The sequence below is a fragment of the Salmo salar genome, chromosome 10 (genome assembly GCF_965601325.2).
Source record: "Salmo salar chromosome 10, fSalSal1, whole genome shotgun sequence".
Lineage (NCBI taxonomy): Eukaryota > Metazoa > Chordata > Actinopteri > Salmoniformes > Salmonidae > Salmo > Salmo salar.
The window spans coordinates 44793370-44810588 of NC_138300.1; the positions used below are offsets into that span (position 1 = coordinate 44793370).

General features: G+C 41.4%; 1 protein-coding gene across 1 annotated transcript in view; it reads right to left on the reverse strand.

Annotated features, from left to right (window-relative positions):
• Positions 1 to 17219, reverse strand: part of col24a1 (collagen type XXIV alpha 1) — a 199944-nt gene that overhangs the window by 61063 nt on the left and 121662 nt on the right. The window contains exons 29-31 of the mRNA XM_014123375.3: positions 12587 to 12640; positions 12376 to 12420; positions 8440 to 8484 (exon numbers count right to left, since the gene is read on the reverse strand). Of these exons, the coding sequence (XP_013978850.3) occupies positions 8440 to 8484; positions 12376 to 12420; positions 12587 to 12640 (144 nt within the window). The remainder of the gene's footprint in view (positions 1 to 8439; positions 8485 to 12375; positions 12421 to 12586; positions 12641 to 17219) is intronic.

Genomic DNA, 17219 nt, shown 5'->3' on the forward strand with positions numbered 1-17219 from the left:
GAAACTATTGGCCACTCTTCCAGTTTGCCATGATACTCCTGTACTTGTACTGTAAGGGACCTTTAAGTGGTCTACTATTTACAACCCCTGTTGTAATGGTAAGTATACAGCAGGGCTCTCCATCCTTGTTCCTGGAGAGCTACCCTCCTGTAGGTTCTCTCTCCATCCATGTTCCTGGAGAGCTACCCTCCTGTATGTTTTCTCTTCAACCGCTGTTGTAATGGTAAGTGTACATCACTACCCTAGATCACATAACACAATGACCAACTGAAATCTGTTTGTACAGCACAGAGCAAACAGATGAAAAAGGAACGGAGGAAAGATGGAGAGAACTGGTCATTCTCAGAACTCTTCTTACAAATGCCCTCAGAGAGAGAGAGGGCCGAAAACAGCAATAAATCATGAGTCCTTATAACATGGGAATACTTTTATTGAAACTGTAAATCAAAGCTCTGTGTGCACAAATGCTCCCATAATTTCTCAGCGGGAACTGAAAGGAACATCCAGGCTGAAAGATGGTGGCGGTTAAGAAAGCCATTATTCAATGACACTATCATAAAGTGCATGCTGTCATTTAAGGAAGATGATATGAAAGAGCAGATGACTTCAGAGCTTTGCTTTGTCACTCTGTCCCTCAAAGATGTATTTTTCAACACTGAACACAAGATGGCACTGTGGCTCTAGAGGTGACTGGGGAGAAGATTGAGTTCCTCTACGCTGCCTGTCAGATCTTTGTTAGCTTTAATAGTTTCCTCACGGCAGTAAACGTACTGTTATTTACTGGAGTAAACATAATGTTAGTTACTGGAGTAAGCATACTGTTAGTTACTGGAGTAAGCATACTGTTAGTTACTGGAGTAAGCATACTGTTAGTTACTGGAGTAAGCATACTGTTAGTTACTGGAGTAAGCATACTGTTAGTTACTGGAGTAAACATACTGTTAGTTACTGGAGTAAGCATACTGTTAGTTACTGGAGTAAACATACTGTTAGTTACAGGAGTAAGCATACTGTTAGTTACTGGAGTAAACATACTGTTAGTTACTGGAGTAAGCATACTGTTAGTTACTGGAGTAAACATACTGTTAGTTACTGGAGTAGGCATACTGTTAGTTACTGGAGTAAGCATACTGTTAGTTACTGGAGTAGGCATACTGTTAGTTACTGGAGTAAGCATACTGTTAGTTACTGGAGTAAGCATACTGTTAGTTACTGGAGTAAGCATACTGTTAGTTATTGGAGTAAGCATACTGTTAGTTACTGGTGTAAACATACTGTTAGTTACTGGAGTAAGCATACTGTTAGTTATTGGAGTAAGCATACTGTTAGTTACAGGAGTAAACATACTGTTAGTTACTGGAGTAAGCATACTGTTAGTTACTGGAGTAAGCATACTGTTAGTTACTGGAGTAAGCATACTGTTAGTTACTGGAGTAAGCATACTGTTAGTTACTGGAGTAAGCATACTGTTAGTTACTGGAGTAAGCATACTGTTAGTTACTGGAGTAAACATACTGTTAGTTACTGGAGTAAACATACTGTTAGTTACTGGAGTAAGCATACTGTTAGTTACTGGAGTAAGCATACTGTTAGTTACTGGAGTAAGCATACTGTTAGTTACTGGAGTAAACATACTGTTAGTTACTGGAGTAAGCATACTGTTAGTTACTGGAGTAAGCATACTGTTAGTAATTGGAGTAAACATACTGTTAGTTACTGGAGTAAGCATACTGTTAGTTATTGGAGTAAACATACTGTTAGTTACTGGAGTAAACATACTGTTAGTTACTGGAGTAAGCATACTGTTAGTTACTGGAGTAAGCATACTGTTAGTTACTGGAGTAAGCATACTGTTAGTTACTGGAGTAAGCATACTGTTAGTTACTGGAGTAAACATACTGTTAGTTACTGGAGTAAGCATACTGTTAGTTATTGGAGTAAACGTACTGTTAGTTACAGGAGTAAGCATACTGTTAGTTACTGGAGTAAGCATACTGTTAGTTATTGGAGTAAACGTACTGTTAGTTACAGGAGTAAACATACTGTTAGTTACTGGAGTAAACGTACTGTTAGTTACTGGAGTAAACCCCACTCTAAAAGCCCACTCTGCAGCACCCAACTCTAAAAGCACACTCTTCTATAGATCAATGTACAGTAGAGATGTCTGATGGGGATTTCATGGTCTCACCATGTTATACAAGTGGGGAGTTCCAGCTGCATTATTGTGTGTTTTACTGCTCATGAGAAATTACCTGTTATAAACCAGGTGGTTCGATCCCTGAATGCTGATTGTCTGACAGCCGTGGTATATCAGACCGTATACTACGGGTATGACAAAACATTTATTTTGACTGCTCTAATTACATTGGCAACTCGTTTATAATAGAAATAAGGCACCTCAGGGGTTTGCGTTATATGACCAATATACCATGGCTAAGGCCTGTATCCAGGCACTCCGCGTTGCGTCGTGCCTAAGAACAGCCCTTAGCCATGGTATATTGGCCATATACCACACCCCCTTGGGCCTTATTGCTTAATTATAACACCGCAACAACACCCATTCATTCCCCTGATACACACAAACTGACCTGTTTGAACATAGACGTTGCTCTATGCAAATGACAAATGATGGCATTTAGATGCTGAGCAGGACAGGTCGCTGCTAGTAGGGGGGGGGGTGTGTGTGTGTGTGTGTGTGTGTGTGTGTGTGTGTGTGTGTGTGTGTGTGTGTGTGTGTGTGTGTGTGTGTGTGTGTGGGGGGGGGGGGGGGGTCTGACTTAACAGAGCTGAAAATAGGTAATTTATCAAACCAAACAAGCAAGCCAAGCATCTGTGAATGGATCCAAGAGTCATTGAGCATGCATCAGGCTCTACCAGGCAATCTCTAGTTAGGGATCATCATGTCTGGCTAGCCACAGATACACAGAGATGCAGAGAGAAATGTTTGTACTGGGCTAACAGCAGCCAACACTATGAATTGTGTGCAGCTCACTTGATAATAATAAGCACTTTTGTCTGTATGTTTCTTTAATCACATTTCCCATCAGTAGGGAATCATTTTATCCTTCAGTGGTTATATCACAACACTGCAATCCATCATTAACTAAGTAGAAAAGCAGATATTTTCCCCCGTAGTGAAGACTGTTACAACATTGAAAACATCCCAGTCTCAGTTTAACGCCGCCAGGAACACAAGGGGATAGAAGCACACACCAGCCAGAAGGTCATGATACTACGGAACAGGCCATTGACGTCACCAGACCCGGGCTTTCGTGGCTATAGCCCCGAATGATTTTGTCCCAGCCCTGAGTCTTTTGCCCTGCTGGGATGGTGTAAAACAAGCTAGGCTACACCGCAATGAATACTCCAAACATGGGCCCTGGCCTGCTTTTTCAGTGCTGCCTAAAACCAGCATTTCTGTGTACGGTGGCACTTTAGAAGGTGAAGTCAAAGTGGTTCACCAAAGTCATTTTTAATTCGTCCCCAAAAATGATATTCCACCACATGCGGGCGACTTTTCATTCTCTGAGGGAGAGAACACAAAGATGAGAAGGAGAATTGAGTTAAACTTTGTTAGCTTGCTATTACTATAGCACATTTTGTTAGCCCATGATGATGTTATTCAGAGTTATTGACCTCACAGTAAGCCAGATTTGAGTAACTTACATTTCAACATATTGACTCAAAAGCTGCACTGACAGATAATGTTAAGCTAACTAACTAACTAACCTAACTAACTGACGACTGACTGACTGACTGACTAACTAACTAATGTGAGGGACTACTCAGTCTAGCTAGCAGATTTCATGAGCAGGGTTTTGACAGTACAGTTACTGATTAGATATCTGGACACTGAATGAAACTGCTGGACCTCTGTTCACCACCCGACAAAGTATCACTAACTAACCAATTACTGTCTAATCAAGTATTGTCCAAATATGCAAAACATTGCTAATAAAGTTAGCTAGCTAACATGAAGATTGTGAAATGTCAGAATAATAGTAGAGACAATGGTTTATTTCAGCTTTTATTTCATTCATCACATTCCCAGTGGGTCAGAAGTTTACATACACTCAATTAGTATTTGGTAGCATTGCCTTTAAATTGTTTAACTTGGGTCAAGCATTTCGTGTAGCCTTCCACAAGCTTCCCACAATAAATTGGGTGAATTTTGGCCCATTCCCCCTGACAGAGCTGGTGTAACTGAGTCAGGTTTGTAGGCCTCCTTGCTCGCACACGCTTTTTCAGTTCTGGCCACAAATGTTCTATGGGATTGAGGTCAGGGCTTTGTGATGGCCACTCCAATACCTTGACTTTATTGTCCTAAAGCCATTTTGCCACAACTTTGGAAGTATGCTTGGGGTCATTGTCCATTTGGAAGACCCATTTGCAACCAAGCTTTAACTTCCTGACTGATGCCTTGAGATGTTGCTTCAATATATCCACATCATTTTCCTCCCACATGATGCCATCTATTTTGTGAAGCGCACCAGTCCCTCCTGCAGCAAATCACCCCCACAACATGATGCTGCCACCCCCGTGCTTCACGGTTGGGATGGTGTTCTTCAGCTTGCAAGCCTCCCCCTTTTTCCTCCAAACATAACGATGGTCATTATGGCCAAACTTTTCTATTTTTGTTTCATCAGACCAGAGGACATTTCTCCAAAAAAGTATGATCTTTGTCCCCATGTGCAGTTGCAAACCGTAGTCTGGCTTTTTTTATGGCGGTTTTTGAGCAGTGGCTTCTTCCTTGCTGAGCGGCCTTTCAGGTTATGTCGATATAGGACTCGTTTTTACTGTGGATATAGATACTTTTGTACCTGTTTCCTCCAGCATCTTCACAAGGTCCTTTGCTGTTGTTCTGGGATTGATTTGCACTTTTCGCACCAAAGTAGGTTCATCTCTAGGAGACAGAACGCGTCTCCTTCCTGAGCGGTATGATGGCTATGTGGTCCCATGGTGTTTATACTTGCGTACTATTGTTAGTACAGATGGACAAGGTACCTTCAGGCATTTGGCTGATTTCTTTTGGTTTTCCCATGATGTCAAGCAAAGAGGGACTGAGTTTGAAGGTGGGCCTTGAAATACATCCACAGGTACACCTCCAGTTGACTCAAATGATGTCAATTAGCATTTCAGAAGCTTCTAAAGCCATGACATCATTTTCTGGAATTTTCCAAGCTGTTTAAAGGCACAGTCAACTGAGTGTATGTAAACGTCTGACCCACTGGAATTGTGATACAGTGAATTATAAGTGAAATAATGTCTGTAAACAATTGTTGGAAAAATGACTTGTGTTATGCACAAAGTAGATGTCCTAACCGACTTGCCAAAACTATAGTTTGTTAACAGGAAATTTGGGGAGTGGTTGAAAAACGAGTTTTAATGACTCCAACCTAAGTGTATGTACACTCCCGTACAGTCCCGTGTAGCTCAGTTGGTAGAGCATGGTGTTTGCAACGCCAGGGTTGTGGGTTCGATTCCCACGGGGGACCAGTAAGGAGAAAAAAATGTATGAAATGTATGCATTCACTACTGTAAGTCGCTCTGGATAAGAGCGTCTGCTAAATGACTAAAATGTAAATGTAAAAATGTACACTTCCGACTTCAACTGTAGCTATCTGTTGAAAAACAAAGCTGGATAGTTGAGTAATTTTTTTCCAATTTATAGAAGATGGACATACGGAATTGAAGATGCAGCTCAGTAAACACAGAGACGGTTGTTGTATTTGCAGGAGTAAGTGAATACATTGTGAGTGTGTGTGTGTGTGAGTCTACAATATAATTATTTAGCATCTAGCTACATAGATGGGTTGGCTGACAACGTCACGAAAACGAGCAAGAATGACACTGCCATGTGGGGAATAATTCATGGCTTATTTCAGCATGTTTCATGAAGTTATTAATACCATGTCTTGTTTTGAGGTGTTTTGACTGATTTCATGACAATGCAAATACGGCAAACATTCGCCGGCTAGCTAACCAATAACTCTAACAATGTTTTTGAAACAACAAGTGGTCATTGTGCAAATGTATTTGTTTTCAATAAACATTGGAGACTAAATAAAGCTTACATGTTAACAATTGAAGCCAACCTCATCTGTTTTGCCCCATGGCTGCACGCATTTCGATTTTGTTGCTAAAGCAACAGAGAGAACACAGGTATTGTGGTTTGTGAAGGGTAAGACATTTTAATGTTAATCAGGTTTAATATTGAGTGAAAAAATTCAGGTAAACATTATTTGCCTGTTGTTCATGTTGTGTATGTGTGCATATATTGCTTCTCTGTGTGTTTGTCTGTTCAGGATACTCCATATTGCTACGGCACTGATACTATGCCGTCTGTGTAATAATATAGGAGATCCAGGGAAGCAGAACTGCAGACAGCAAGGAAGAGAGGTTAGCAGACAGGACAGAGTGAACACAGAGAGAGGTTACCAGGCAGGACAGAGAGAGAACATAGAGAGGGGAGGCCCACACAATACAAACATGGCATATTCCTCTCAAGCCAGAGAAGGTAGTCCTTGCTAAACATTACCTCTCAAAAAAAGAAAGATACCACTTTTGACATGTCCTGTGTGTATAAATTGTTAGACCCTGATATGTTCCCATCACTGAAGGCAATCATACAGGCCGCTCTGACCATCCCAGTTAGCATTTGTGAGACATCTTTCAGTGCATTAATTAAGACATCTACATACCTGGCTTAGAAGCCCAATGACCCAAGATAGATTGCATCATAACAATTGACAAAGATATACATACTAACTCTTTGGGAAAGAGTGAAGTCATAGACAGGTTTGCACCTACAGTTTAATTTTGTATAATTTCTAATCTTTATGGATGGACTAACATCCTAGTACTGTGTAATATAACTCGCAAACACTGTGAATCTTTATTTGGAGAAAGGATTGTATGCTGGTACATGTGTGTAAAATTGTGAAGTGTTGTTTCTACAGGGCTGTTCGAGGGGGTGTATTTGTTTTTGTGTAATTAATTAGGTAGAAATATTGTCCTGTAGCTAATTGACCTTGGAATTTGTGATTTATTACCACAAATATTATAAAATCATGATTTTCAAGCGTGTTTGGTGCCTGCGTTTTAACACATTATCTGCAAAAGTTGTGTCATTTACGCAGTTCCAACATAATCCAAAGGATGGCAGCCTAAAATCCCAATCCTGCTATACTGCACATAACTAGAATTTGCGCGCTGCATGACTAGCTCACATTAGTTAGCAGTAACGTGACCATCATCAACTTTTTTTGTTGCCAATCAAATATTGGACATGGTTTCTGAAAACATTGCAATAAAATTAAAAATACTTTTCCCAACAATTTTTCTTAATGGAAAATTACGATATAGTTATGCACTTCATTTGCACATGCTAATAGATTTAAAAAATATATTATTGACACCATATTCCATGGGTTTACTGACCACTATCCATTGAATTAATATTAAGAAGTGTTAATTATTTGGAATCAGGAGGGAACAGCACATGGAAGAAAGCAGTGAGATATGCAACAAAGCGTTATGTTTCTGCAAAATGTTCACTGCTAGCTTGTGAGGAGCTTCATTTCGGTACTCTACTAAATGTAGGTAAAACTAAGTATATGTTATTCTCTAGAGCGCATAAAAATAACTCTGATTTAAGATATGTGCCTGCACACACACACACACACACACACACACACACACACACACACACACACACACACACACACACACACACACACACACACACACACACACACACACACACACACACACACACACACCATATCAATCTAGGCTATTTTAATGGATGAAATTAGTATTTTATACACCACCTTTAAATGGGGGACTATATTACAGGTAGAAATTTGAAGCTGTGGTGGAAATCATTTTAATCGGGGCCTATATTACAGGTAGAAAACTGTGGTGGAAATGATTGTAATGGGACCTACAGTATATTACAAGTAGAAAGAAGTGGTGGAAATTCTTTATAGGGCCAGGATTATTTTACAGGTAGAAATCTGTGGTGGAAATTATTTTAATGGGGGACTATATTTCAGGTAGAAAGCTGTGGTGGAAGTTCTTTATAGGGCTGGGACTGTATTACAGGTAGAAATCTGTGGTGGAAATAATTTATAGGGCAAGGATTATATTACAGGTAGAAAGCTGTGGTGGAAATAATTGTAATGGGTGCATATATTACAGGTAGAAAGTGTGGTGGAAATAATTGTAATGGGAGCCTATATAACAGGTAGAAAACTGTGGTCAAAATTCTTTATAGGGCGGGACTTTTAATACATAGTCTCATGTAGCTCTGGTGTTGGTCTCTTTACCTCATGTCAATCAAACCTGTCAATCAAACAGGTCAACCAAACCTGTCAATCAAACCTGTCAAAGTAATGGCGATACAGTGTGTAGGTGAATGTAATGTAAGGTACTCACAGCTTTCCCTGGTAGGCCTCTCTCCCCTGGACCGCCAGCTTTACCCTGCAAGAGGAAAGGCATGGAATAGATGGTTGAGTCCCAACAATTCAGGGGTGGGAAACTCCAGTCCTCAGGGGCCTGATTGGTGTCACAATGTTTCTCCAGCCCTAGCAAACACAGCTGATAAATCAAATTGCGTTCTAACCTAAAGATCATGATTAGTTGATTATTTGAGTCAGGTGTGTTAGCTGGGGTTGGGGAAAAACTGCGACACCAATCAGGCCCCCGAGGACTGGAATTGCCCACCCCTGCCGGGATAATTGCATGATGAGTGTACCAGTTATACAGTACCGTCCCTAGTGGACTACGTGCACTAGTTCGTATTACAGATGTAGGATCTTAATTTGATCACCACATTGCAGGAGAACTTACCTGCAGTGCCGCACATTTAAAACTTGTAGTATATTTGAGGTTTTAAAAGGCTTCTGAAGTTTGTAATTTCCTCTGAAATTTCAGACTTGATTTTCCCTTTACGAAAAATGTATCAACCCTTACAAAAATGTAAATGTATTATACTGAACAAAAATATAAACGCAACATGCAACAATTTCAAATATTTTACTGAGTTACAGTTCCTATAAGGAAATTTGTCAATTGAAATAAATTCAGTAGGCCCTAATCTATGGGCGTGGATCAGAAAACCAGTCAGTATCTGGTGTTACCACCACTTGCCTCATGCAGCGCGACACATTTCCTTCACCTAGAGTTGATCAGGCTGTTGATTGTGGCCTGTGGAACATTGTTCCACTCCTGTGCGAAGTTGCTGGATATTGGCGGGAACTGGAGCACTGTCGTACACGTCGATCCAGAGCATCCCACACATGCTCAATGGGTGACATGTCTGGTGAGTATGCATTCCATGGAAGAACTGGGACATTTTCAGCTTACAGGAATTGTGTACAGATCCTTGCGACATGGAGCCTTGCTTTATCATGCTGAAACATGAGGTGATGTCGGCGGATGAATGGCACAACAAAGGGCCTCAGGATAAAATGCAATTGTGTTTGTTGTCTGTAGCTTATGCCTGCCCATACCAAAACCCCACTGCCACCATGGGGCACTCTGTTCACAACGTTGACATCAGCAAACCGCTTGCGCACAGGACACCATACACGCAGTCTGCCATCTGCCATCTGCCCGGACAGTTGAAACCGGGATTCATCTGTGAAGAGCACACTTCTTCAGCGTGCCAGTGGCCATCGAAGGTGAGGATTTTCCCACTGAAGTTGGTTACTACGCCGAACTGCAGTCAGGTCAAGACCTGGTGAGGATGACGAACACAAGCAGAAATTCTTCGGTTGCGCAAACCCACAGTTTCATCAGCTGTCCGGGTGGCTGGGATCAGACGATCCCACAGGTGAAGAAGCCGGATGTGGAGGTCCAAGGCTGGCGTGGTTACACGTGGTCTGCAGTTGTGAGGCCGGTTAGACGTACTGCCAAATTCTCTAAAACGACATTGGAGGTGGTTTAGGGTAGAGAAATGAACATTCAATTCTCTGGCAACAGCTCAGGGGGACATTCCTGCAGTCAGCATGCTAATTGCACACTCCCTCAAAACTTGAGATATCCTTGTGATGGCCTTGTGTTGTGTGACAAAACTGCACATTTTAGAGTGGCCTTTTACTCTCCCCAGCTCACGGTGCACCTGTGTAATGATCATGCTGTTTAATCAGCTTCTTGATAGATCAGGTGGATGGAGAAATGCTCACTAACAGGTATGTAAACAGATTTGTGCACAATTTGAGAGATATAAGCTTTTTGTGCATATGGAACATTTCTGGGATTTTTTTTTCTTCAGTTTATGAAACAAGTGGAGGCTTGTGGGAGGAGCTATAGGAGGACGGGCTCATTGTAATTGCTGGAATAGAATTATGGAACAGAGTCAAATATGTGGTTTCCATATGTTTGATGTGTTTGATACAATTCCATTATTTCTGTTCCAGCCACTACAATGAGCCCGTCCTCCTATAGCTCCTCCCACCAGCTGCCACTGCATGAAACATAGGACAAACACATTACATGTTGCATCTATATTTTTGTTCTTTGTATAATCCATATACTGTAATAATTCACACGACCTGTTGCTGCAGGATTATTTCCCAGCTGTAACAAACTGGCACAAATTAAGATCCTACACTGTATGCAAGTCTTATGAATATCTTCTATTATCCAACATATCCTCAACTTAGTGGAGGTACTATAGTTCACCTACAGGTAACTGCCAAAATAAAGGAAACACCAATATAAAATGACTTAATAGGGCATTGGGACACCACGAGCCAGAAGAGATCCAATGCACCTTGGCATAGAATCTACAAGTGTCTGGAACTCTATTGTAAGGATGCGACACCATTCTTCCACGAGATATTCCATCATTTGGTGTTTTGTTGATGGCGGTGGAAAACGCTGTCTCAGGGGCAGCTCCAGAATCTCCCATAAGTGTTCAATTGGATTGAGATCTGATGACTGAGACGGCCATGGCATATGGTTCACATTGTTTTCATGCTCATCAAATTGCTTAATTAAGTCAGGGACCACACCTGTGTGGAAGCATCTGCTTTCAATATACTTTGTATCTCTCATTTACTCAAGTGTTTCCATTATTTTGTCAGTTACATGTGTTAACATTACTGCTCCAAACTGAACTATCTATCCTCTGTTAAAGAAATGCCATTGAAGACATCAAAGAAAGACTAGAAGAGATACTTTGTTGTCCATTTTTCAATACTAGAACACACATAATGTTAGAACACAGGACATCAAAGCTAGAGATGACACGGGTGCACTGGTCCATCATGTTAGGAACCATTACACTCATCTAGATTCATCCAAAATGATGACAAAAAAATGACTCACTATAATCTACCTTCATAAACTCTCTCCATCCAACCAATGGCTCTACCCATCTACAGGTTGTGTTTTAATGAAATCCCCCAACCAAAATGGAGACAATGACGCTAGCAAATATAAAGCCAGAGGGTAGGTTTTTCATGTTTTTCAGCCCAAATAAAAAGCAACACATTGATTAGAGTTAAAATACAGAGCAGGGCACATTTTCCTCTTGCATGCTGCAGGTCTTTATTGACATAGCTCAGGTTTCGTTACTGTGAGCTGGAAGAGGTTTTTAATTGACTATAACTTGATACAGCCATCAGAAGAATGGCACCCTCTGCAAATAAAACCGTTAATTAAAGTCTACCGATCTCCCACACAGATCTTAATGGCAATTTAAACGTCAGGTTATGGTGGCCCAAGTGTAACCTTTTCACTCAGATGTAGGAATAATCACACATGCTGAATATATTGGGGTAGGTTTCCTACACAGTGGAGTCTGTTGTGTAGAATGAATGCAGGAGCAGGGGTGATACAGGAAGTAACTCTGCCTCATTCTGGCCTGTCATTGGTCAGCAGGAGTGATACAGGAAGAAGCGCTGCCTCATTCTGGCCTGTAATTGGTCAGCAGGGGTGATACAGGAAATAACCCTGCCTCATTCTGGCCTCATTCTTGCCTCTGGTGAACCATAAGGGACTTTCTGTAGAGATCCAATTATTTTGTCATCGTAAGTGGCCTCCTGCACCCTATTCAATGTGCCCTCTAATCGGTATAGGGACAGAGTCATGTGCAGAAACACACAGGACAGGAGCAAACTCCCACACACACACACACACACACACACACACACACACACACACACACACACACACACACACACACACACACACACACACACACACACACACACACACACACAGACACACACAGACACACACACACAGACGTTGTACATACATTTCTGATGTTAAATTAAAAGCACATATGTTCTTGAGGCCTGTGCTGGGTCTGTGGTAGAAAGTAAACTCATTCAAAGCAGACAGGTAATGCAGAGTACTCACTATGAACCCAGGCTCCCCTTTCTTTCCACCTTCCCCCTGCTCTCCCTGCAGAAGAGCGAAAAGAGAGAGAGATAGAGAGGAATAAAGAGAGATCTTAGTGAGGCAACAAATAGATTTTTAATCAGGTCAAAGTGCACAGAACAAGGTTTTTCAGTCAGGTAGAAAGAGGACATTCAGTATAATGTTCTTCTGAGGGTGAGAAGATGTTTACCTTGGTGCCCTCAGGCCCTGGTTCCCCTAGTGGACCGTCTGCACCCCTCGGCCCCTATGACACAGAAACACAGCCGCTTAGCACTCTGTGTGTGTGTATGTGTGTATGTGTGTGTGTGTGTGTGTGTGTGTGTGTATCCCTGGGCCCCTATGACACACAAATAGCTTAGCCCTCTCTGTATGCATGGTTTACAAACCACTCAGCCATCACATCACACAACGGCACTCGTAAATACAAGCACACATCCACCCACACTCTCACACCCACCCACACAACCACGCAAACCCACCCATACCTACTGTACTTAGCAGTGTACAATATGGGATATGGGCGTAACCAAATCATCTAGAGTGTCTCAATAAAAGAATGGGTGGAGGAGGCGAGAGCATGGGGAGTATCAAACACATAAGGGCATTGGTGTTAGGAGCAGCACATGGTAGCAGTCTACTGTGCAGGCCCTTTTCGTCTTAAAACACATCCACAGACAGACAGTTGGACTGCATAACATCAACAACTTGGGAGTAATCAGCTTCTTCTTTGTCTGTGTCTAACTGGGGGTTACCTGCTGACCTTTGCAACCTCTCCTTCCCTCTCTCTCTCTCTCTCTCTCTCTCTCTCTCTCTCGCTCTCTCTCACCTACACACAAAAAGCTAAATGCTATACCATCAGGCCACATTCAGTGGTACTTAGTGCCTGTGTTTTGGAGGAGGAAAACACAAGCAACTGCCGGATCATCCGTCTGAGTGTGTGCTTTACTGGACTACTCTGTCTTCTTGTAGTGGACGCTACACTTCCTGTACCTTGGTTCAGGGCAGGCCAAGGATACAGCGGGGAAATAAGTCAAACAGTAAAAAGAAGTGTTTACTTACTCATAAAACTATTCAACACAGACATTTGAGTGAGTGGATGTACTGTATGGGTCTCCGCCTCACATGGCTGGATGTCCACCTGGCTGTCAAGGCCAAGCAAAACGAGAGCAGAGCCACCACTTGTCAGGCCAAATGAAGCGAGTAGAGCTAAGCTAAATCTCATTTGCTGAATTGGAAATTGTAACTTTCTTTTACTTGATCCTAAAACTGTACAGTTGGGTGAATGGTTCATTCAGGGTTGTTAACAGGCACTAACTGTGCCCTATTACAAACGCTTGGCTCAATCAGTTCTATGGATTAGAACAGTAGCCAAACACACTTATAATTTATACTAAATCCAATTCAAATTCAATCCCTGCTTTGATTGGTCAATTGAGTGAGCCAAGTGACATAGTAACACATTGTGAGGTCAATGAGGACAACTGAAAGACACATAGACAGGTCAAGAGCTAAAAGATGATGCGTCATGGGGAACTATTGTCTCCTAGCTTCTGTCTGCAGGTAATAGTTTATACTGTAGTACTACTGTAGTTAGTCCATACACACTGAGCACACCAAACATTAGGAACAAGCCCGTGCCCTTTTGCCCTCAGAACAGTCTCAATTCATCGGGGCATGGACTCTACAAGGTGTCAAAAGCATTCCACAGGGATGCTGGCCCATGTTGACTCTAATGCTTCCCACAGTTGTATCAAGTTGGCTGGATGTCCTTTGGGTGGTGGACCATTCTTGATACACATGGGAAACTGCTCAGCGTGAAAAATCCAGCAGCGTTGTAGTTCTTGACACACTCAAACCGGTGCGCCTGGCACCTACTACCATAACCCGTTCAAAGGCACTTAAATCTTTTGTCTTGCCCATTTACCCTCTGAATGGCACACATACACAATCCATGTCTAAATTGTCTAAAGGCTTAAAAATCCTTCTTTAACCTGTTTCCTCTCCTTCATCTACACTGATTGAAGTGGATTTAAACAAGTGACATCAATAAGGGATCATAGCTTTCACCTGGATTTCATGGAAAGAGTAAGTGTTCTTAATGTTTTGTACACTCAGTGTATAGTTACTACTGGGACATATTTTATCTGCAGGTAATATCTCATATATTTATGTAATATCTCATATATTTATGTAATATCTCATATAGTAATGTAATATCTATACATTTATGTAATATCACATATATTTATGAAATATCTAATATATGTATGTAATATCTTATATAGTTATGTAATATCATTAAAGCAGCAGACTTAATTAATCTGTAAAGGTATTATTGCTGTCGGGGATTAGATATCAGAGAGAGAGCGATAAGAGGGGTGAAAGCGACTTTTTCTAGAATGCACTTTCTTTTCTCCTACTGTAAATTGTGACATCATGAATTGTAAACGTTACCTAAGGAATGCGATGCTTCCTGATTTGGCCTAGTTCAAGTATGCCACATTTTATCATCCAGACTTGATTTCTTTATAGCTCAGACGGTTAAACCATAAGAGAAGGTCATAATAAGGTTAGGATAACAACTATTGGATTGGCCCTGTGGAGGCGTAGACTGGCAGCAAGCTGAGCTGTTTCACTTTGCTGCTGTAAAGTACTTTAGCCTGTTGGACACGAGAGATAAACATCACAGCAGCACGTCATGCATGTTTATATCAGAACAGCTGTTCCAAAATACCAGCGTGTAATCAAATCACTGCCGACACAACACGTTCATTACATTTATTGTTACTGAACAATGCTGTTCTGGTTATAGAAGTGTTGTGATTCAGTGGACAGATCACATACAATACAATGCTGTTCTGGTTATAGAAGTGTTGTGATTCAGTGGACAGATCACATACAATACAATGCTGTTCTGGTTATAGAAGTGTTGTGATTCAGTGGACAGATCACACACAATACAATGCTGTTCTGGTTATAGAAGTGTTGTGATTCAGTGGACAGATCACATACAATACAATGCTGTTCTGGTTATAGAAGTGTTGTGATTCAGTGGACAGATCACATACAATACAATGCTGTTCTGGTTATAGAAGTGTTGTGATTCAGTGGACAGATCACATACAATACAATGCTGTTCTGGTTATAGAAGTGGTGTGATTCAGTGGACAGATCACATACAATACAATGCTGTTCTGGTTATAGAAGTGTTGTGATTCAGTGGACAGATCACATACAATACAATGCTGTTCTGGTTATAGAAGTGTTGTGATTCAGTGGACAGATCACATACAATACAATGCTGTTCTGGTTATAGAAGTCTTGTGATTCAGTGGACAGATCACATACAATACAATGCTGTTCTGGTTATAGAAGTGTTGTGATTCAGTGGACAGATCACATACAATACAATGCTGTTCTGGTTATAGAAGTCTTGTGATTCAGTGGACAGATCACATACAATACAATGCTGTTCTGGTTATAGAAGTGGTGTGATTCAGTGGACAGATCACATACAATACAATGCTGTTCTGGTTATAGAAGTGTTGTGATTCAGTGGACAGATCACATACAATACAATGCTGTTCTCGTTATAGAAGTGTTGTGATTCAGTGGACAGATCACATACAATACAATGCTGTTCTGGTTATAGAAGTCTTGTGATTCAGTGGACAGATCACATACAATACAATGCTGTTCTGGTTATAGAAGTGTTGTGATTCAGTGGACAGATCACATACAATACAATGCTGTTCTGGTTATAGAAGTCTTGTGATTCAGTGGACAGATCACATACAATACAATGCTGTTCTGGTTATAGAAGTGTTGTGATTCAGTGGACAGATCACATACAATACAATGCTGTTCTGGTTATAGAAGTGTTGTGATTCAGTGGACAGATCACATACAATACAATGCTGTTCTGGTTATAGAAGTCTTGTGATTCAGTGGACAGATCACATACAGTGCCTTTGGAACGTATTCAGACCCCTTGACTTTTTCCACATTTTGTTACGTTACAGCCTTATTCTAAAATGGACAAATAAAAAAAATATCTTCAACAATCTACACACAATACACCATAATGACAAAGCGAAAACAGGTTTACATAAGTATTCAGACCCTTTGCTATGATACTCTAAATTTAGCTCAGGTGCATCCTGTTTTCATTAATAATCCATGCGATGTTTCTACAACTTGATTGGAGTCCACCTGTGGTAAATTCAATTGATTGGACATAATTTGGAAAGGCACACACCTGTCTATATAAGGTCCCACTGTGAACAGCGCATGTCAGAGCAAAAACCAAGCCATGTAGTCGAAGTAATTGTCTGTAGAGCTCTGACACAGGATTGTGTCCTTTATGGTGGAGTGGCCAGACGGAATCCTCTCCTCAGTAAAAGTCACATGACAGGCCACTTGGAGTTTGCGAAAAGGCACCTAAAGACTCTCAGACCATGAGAAACAAGATTCTCTGGTCTGATGAAACCAAGATTGAACTATTTGACCTGAATGCCAAGCGTCACGTCTGGAGGAAATCTGGCACCATCCCTACAGTGAAGCATGGTGGTGGCAGCATCATGCTGTGGGGATGTTTTTCAGGGGCAGGGACTGGGAGACTATTCCGGATCGAGGCAAAGATGAACGGAGCAAAGTACAGAGAGACCCTTGATGAAAACCTGCTGGGGCGAAGGTTCACCTTCCAACAGGACAGCAACCCTAAGCACACAGCCAATACAATGCAGGAGTGGCTTCGGGACAAATCTCTGAATGTACTTGAGTGGCCCAGCCAGAGCCCGGACTTGAACCCGATCTAACATCTT